Below are 6,400 nucleotides of genomic sequence, written 5' to 3' on the forward strand. Positions count from 1 at the left end.
TGATAAAGGCGTTGGAATCTTCATGACCATGTGTTCCACGGTGGCCTTACTGGTTCAAAAAGCGAGTGATTCTTGGCTTATCAAATACAAAGCAGTTTAGGAATATCGTATTAAAATAACTTATCATTATTTGACCGCACCCTATGCTTTCTTGCTTCTTACGCTGTACTACAATCATATATAAAATATTGTTTTCGGCGTGTTGCATTTTTTAAAATTTAACTAAACTTGACAAATGGCTCTTATCAAGTTTCTGCACATGATATCCATTACATAAAATGTAATAATTTTCGTGATAAATTTAATAACAATGTTTGGGTAGGATTAATACCGTCCTTAAGCGGAGATAAAGTTTAATTTGTTCAAAAGAAAGAAAAAGTTTAACACCATTAACTTATATATGTTAATCACTCCTATTATTAGCATATTTAAGGTCAAGAATAATAAATCCTTTAGTAGTGCAAAATTGATATCAATTGATGTCAATGTATATTCAATCTTCAAATTTTATATTAGAAAAATATAATATCTATACATTGTCGGTATAATGATTTATATACATTTAATATATTATTTATTTATACTACTTTTTTAAATAGACAATAATAATTAATAATAATAAATAATAGATGATATGTTAATAATATATATAACTCATATATAATTAATATACAAGTTTTTTCTCATATTGGAATGTACAATTTTATTTCTGAGTACTTTTTACTCTTCTTATAATATGATGACAAAAAGATTCTAAGTGTAGGAGGCTTCTCAATAACGCTTATGAACCCAACCATTGCAAATTGTTATTAATGCTGACTTCCATTTCATACTTCTCATATTTTGTGTCACTTCATATCTCACAGGTATATAATTGGTTAGAAAAAATATGTTTAAATTAAAATTTAATTATTAAATATTTTTTTGATCAATCATAAATATATGATACATAAAGTGACACCGTGACACTAAATATGGGATAACAGATGTACTTCATTTCCATAACCTTACTCTGGGTCCACCCCCCCCTCTTTTTGTCAACTTATTTTGGTTTGCGTGATAAAATGATTTTGAATGCTACAACTTCACATTGATGATCACAAATTGATATTGAATTTCAATTTAATAAAAATGAAAAAAATATATGCTATATATAACTTTAAAAAAAACCTCCAAGCATAAAATATTAGAAAACAAAGTCATCATGAAAACAAGACAACAACAATAATAGTTAATCGATTAATTGATTAAAAAATCAAGTAAAACATCGGTTAAACAATTCTTGTAATTGACACATTTTTCACATTTTACATATTTTACACATTTTACATATTTAACACATGTTGAATTGTTTTTCAACATGTGTTTATTAATTTGTTAGCTAGTTAGTTAGATAGTTAGTTTACATCACACATAAAACTTTTCATGCATTAATCAATTCAATGAGAAATATTCATAATATTCATTTTTACGCTTTCATAATATTTTTGCAATATGGTATTAGAGCTTTCATCTTAAAGACTTTGATCATCGTTGCGCATTTTCTCCAATTAATTATTATTTTTCTTGGTATCACTGTGAGAACCAGAGAGTAAGTCGAGAGAGAAAGAAATTCTTCGAAATGGCATCAAGACCCATCCCTCCACTTCAACAACAACAAGTTAGAAATGAGGATGACATTTGGTACAAGTAATTATTTGTTGCTTTGCATAAATTCTTCACCAGATACTCCAATCAAACATGAAGAAAATCTTTGGGCTTCAAGTACATCCAAAAGACGTGAAAGAAGAGTAGTTTTGTGTGGGTGAATCTCTTGAAGTTTTTGCTTCAATTCTTATACACTTGTAAAAGTGTTGTTGAATATATTCCAAAACTATAGATTAGTGTCATGCAAGATTGTGATCATGCTTTGAAGATCGTTCTAAACCGTTTTCAAGACCCTATCTGTAAATGGAAGATTAAAATGTTGTCAATAAAATGTATAAAATTCACGCCTAGAAAGTGAAAACTATGGAAAAACCATAGGAATATGATCAAGAGTTCTAACCAGAAAATAATCAAGTGGTTGAGAAAATTCAATCACATCATAATTGAGATTCCGATTCATCGCATTATTATCAAATTAAATTATCAAGCTGGAGTCATTCACATTTAACCTCCAACTTTAGGGGCTATTGGAGAACAAAGTCACCACGGAAACAAGACAACAACAATAACAGTTAATCGATTAACTGAGTAAGTGTTAATCAATTAACACAATAATTAATCAATTATCTGATTAAAAAATCAAGTGAAACATTGGTTGAACAATTCTTGTAATTGACACATTTACATATTTTATACATTTAACACATGTTGAATGATTTTTCAACATGTGTTTATTAATTTGTTAACTAGTTAGTTTGCACCATAAATAAAGTTTTTCATACCTTAATCAATTCACTGAAACATATTCATAATATTCATTTTACGCTTTTCAAAAATTATATGGTTAGTTAAATTATTGCAAAAATGCAATATTTATACTGATTAACGGGGCTGAACTTAAATAATAAGCACCATGAGATAAAAAAATCTCAACATCATTATTTGTCGTGTGTATAACTATAACTTTTCAAAAGATAAGTTCAGTTTATCAATCTTACATTTACTCGAACTCAATTTGCAAAACACTACTCAACAAAATTAAATTTTACAAAAGATATCTCAAACATACATGTAATATTACATGATATATAAGTTTCAATTAAAAATCCATACATTTATAAGTTTAATATCCATACACATTGTTGTAATAAAATTATACAATTCCTGCATATATTATTTATGTGTATTATTTTTTTGTTTAACAGTGAATAATAAATAATGATTAAAATATGGTTGATAGATAATAGATATAATATATCTAACAGTTTAAAAACTCTTGCACTCTATTTCTCTATATATTAAACCTTTACCAAATTTAATAACATCACATTAAGATACAGACAGATAGTGTAAGAGTTATTTATACAATCATTACATTATCCAACATTTATTTTCAATCAATTATTGACCTTTCAAAAAATATAATTCAAATGAATGATAAATAATGTTAAATACTCATATTAAAAATGGTGAAAGAAGAGGAGTGGGTAATGGGATTGAGGAAAAAGTGAAAGTGTGAAATGGAATTGTTGGATTAAATACGCGAGGACCCGAAAGTGACTTTTTAAAAATAAACCTCGCTCGATTCCTGTTCTATTTCTCTCCTCTCTCTCATTTACCAGAATCTTCGCCTTCTCAATTTTCCCTTCCAATTCCAATTAAAATCTATTCCCCCACCCAACCTACTTTCTCATTTTTCCATTTTTTTATTCTATTCCATTGATTCCCTCATTCACCTTCTCCTCTTCAATCCCCTTTATATTAAATTTCCCATTCCCATTGCATCTTCCTCCTCACTTCTATTTTCTTCCCTTCTTTTCCCATCTTCCCATTTTCTTCTCCAACAACAACATCATTAACATCATTTTTTCATCAAACGTAAGGGGAAACAAATATAGAAAGGATCTAATCTGATCTAATTCAATCCAATAATATGGGTTCGGTTCCTGCAGAACTAAGCTTAGATTTAAGACCCACTTTTGTTCCTAAAACTATCACTGATTTTCTCTCCACTCTCCCTAATTCATCATCCAACAAACTCTCTCTTCTCAACGATTTCATTGCCCGTTTGGAAGATGAATTCAAAAAGATCGATGCTTTCAAACGCGAGCTACCTCTTTCCATGCACCTATTAAACGATGGTTCGTTACTTTTCATTCCTTTTTTTCGGTTTCTAAATTAATGAGTTTCAGTTCTCATGATTTCATTAAATGGGTTTTGGTTTAAGATGCAAAGTTTTTAACTTTTGAGCTTTGAATTTAATGGCCTGATTTAAATTTTTTGTAAACTGCTAATGTTTTTGTTGGTATTTGCGTTTGGCAGCAATTTCAATTTTGAAGGAAGAATCAGAAAAATGCTTGAGTCATAAATTTCAGCCAGTGCTGGAAGAGTTTATTCCCTTGAAGAAAGAGTGTGATGAGGAGGAGGAAAATAATAACAAGGACAAGGAATGTAGAGATAAGAAGAATTGGATGAGTTCTGTTCAGCTTTGGAACACTACAACAACTACTACTAATAATGTTTATGACCAAAAACATCATAAATTAGACAACAAGGTAGACTAAACTAAAAAAAGTATGAGTATTTAACTTTTTATTTATTTACTTATGGGATCCTAATGCTATGAATAACGGATCCATCTTAATTAACCCAAAAAAGGAAAATAAAAGCTCCATTTCAGTCTAACATGTTCCAATATAAGCTATCAGTGATTTTAAAGAGTGTTCTTTTTTCTTATTTGATGATGATGACAGAAAAATGAAGATGAAAGGCAATATATGGTTGAGGACCCTTTCCAACCAAGTAGTAGTAGAAATGGAGGAGGAAGAGGGTTTTTACCTTTCTCCTCATACACTTCTATTCCTGTGACAACAATGGTACTGCCACCAACCAAAGAAGAGAAGGAAGACACTGCTATGAATAAACTTTCCCTTTTGACCCCTCCTCCTCCTGTAGTGAAAATTTTGAGGGAGGGATGTAGTTCAAGTGGATCCAGAACCAATTCCAATAGGGCACTTTCCTCCTCTCCTCCTATGGTTCAGCCGAGTTTACGCACCGGATCGCTTCAGCAGCAGCAGCAGCTAGCTTCTAGAAAGCAGAGGAGATGCTGGTCGCCGGAGTTGCACCGTCGATTTGTCAATGCCTTGCAGAAGCTTGGAGGTTCTCAAGGTTAGAATTTGTTTAGTTTTTTATCAATATTGAGATGAATAGTAGTAACTAGTAACTACTACTTGCACTTGTAGTTGTGATCTATAATTTACTTGAACTAGAAATCTAGAATCGTATGACTATATTACTTATAATATGAGGTTTCATTATCTACTCAACTCTGATCAATTTGGAAATTATAGATTAGTGAATGTTGCTTGATGTGCTAAAAGTGCATGCTGGTCTTACAAAAGTTCAGGGATTTGATGCTGGAATTGTGTTGATATGAAATGAAGTGGTGTTTGTGAGAAGGGTTGTGGGCTCCTTAAAGTTAGATCAGTGAAGAGACATATAGGAATGTTGTGTGTACTGCATATCATATGATATGATCTGTTAATCTGTAGGCCTATTTGTCCAAGTGATTTACTCATCTTTGCACACACAGATTTCGCAGTTCATAATAATAATAAATATGACATCTTGTTTGGTTCATTTATCTAATTAAAATATATGGATTCTATCAATTGCAGTGGCAACACCAAAGCAAATTAGAGAACTCATGCAGGTTGATGGCCTAACAAATGACGAAGTCAAGAGCCATTTACAAGTGAGTTCTTGGTATTCATTCTTTTTTCCTCTTTTACTGCCTGCTTAGTTTAGTTGTTTTGTTAAGAGTCATTTAGAATAATCAATGCTGATTTGCTTGCATAATGAAGTTTGAGTCGGCGCTTAATGCATGGGAGGGGCAAGCGTGAGTGTTGGTCCCTTAGTACATCTTGTATAATTAGTTACATGTGTAATATGTTTCATAGGATGCATTAAGAGGCTATAGCAGAACTCTTTCTATATCTATATATATTTTATACATGTGTCTTTCTCTCTGATGTTTTCTGGATACTTTCCTAATATATAGCTTGTTATTATTGCAGAAATACCGACTTCATACACGGAGAGTTCCTTCTTCAAATACTAAGCAGCCCGTTGTAGTTCTGGGAGGTTTGTGGATGTCCCAAGATCAGTACAATGACTCTTCAAAGGGTAGCAGTTCAGTGTCTGGTTCGCCTCAAAGTCCCCTTCAGTTAGCTACAGGGTCCCGGGGAGGGACGGATAGCCTGGAAGATGATGAAGATGCAAAATCCGAGAGTCATAGCTGGAAGATACACATTCACAACAACACTGGAAAAGTTGGTGTATAGATAATACCCTCCACCATGAATTTTGCAGATAAAAAGTATACATGGCAGGAGTCTTACAACTACTTAAGAATAAACACATGATACATAAAATGAGGATCAACTGGGAGAGGCTATTGGGATTTTTTTGGAGGTTTTAGCATTCCTTACAATACTACTTGAGTTTTCTTATTTGAGACTCCAAATTGAAATCCTTTTTTTGCTCCACGTTAAGAAGCAGGTCACATTTTTTCCTTCTATATCATAAAATTCTTTCATTTCTTTTTGTCGAGAGAACTTTGTTATGCCCAAGGAGACATAATTAGTCCAAAGTTTAGATTGGTGTATGCGTGGTTAGGTGTGGACCTAACTTCAGTTTTCTTGTTCTGATTGCAATGTGTCAAACAAAATAGCGCCTTTAAACTTTATTCTAC

At 31.6% G+C, this 6,400-nt stretch overlaps 1 protein-coding gene across 1 annotated transcript; it reads left to right on the forward strand.

The window, feature by feature from the left end:
* Nucleotides 3,249-6,392, forward strand: LOC109349425 (myb family transcription factor EFM-like). Its single transcript, XM_019590223.1, has 5 exons — nucleotides 3,249-3,788; nucleotides 3,970-4,202; nucleotides 4,401-4,815; nucleotides 5,325-5,401; nucleotides 5,724-6,392. Exons 1-5 carry the CDS (start codon nucleotides 3,581-3,583, stop codon nucleotides 5,988-5,990), a joined length of 1,200 nt encoding a protein of 399 aa, XP_019445768.1. The 5' UTR covers nucleotides 3,249-3,580; the 3' UTR covers nucleotides 5,991-6,392.

Source organism: Lupinus angustifolius, chromosome LG06 (genome assembly GCF_001865875.1).
Source record: "Lupinus angustifolius cultivar Tanjil chromosome LG06, LupAngTanjil_v1.0, whole genome shotgun sequence".
In the NCBI taxonomy this organism is placed as follows: Eukaryota; Viridiplantae; Streptophyta; class Magnoliopsida; order Fabales; family Fabaceae; genus Lupinus; species Lupinus angustifolius.

Coding starts and splice junctions, on each gene's coding strand:
- LOC109349425 (XM_019590223.1), top strand. CDS start 3,581: ATGGGTTCGGTTCCTGCAGAACTAAGCTTAGATTTAAGACCCACTTTT. Junction 3,789..3,969: donor CATGCACCTATTAAACGATG/GTTCGTTACTTT, acceptor TGCGTTTGGCAG/CAATTTCAATTTTGAAGGAA. Junction 4,203..4,400: donor ATCATAAATTAGACAACAAG/GTAGACTAAACT, acceptor TGATGATGACAG/AAAAATGAAGATGAAAGGCA.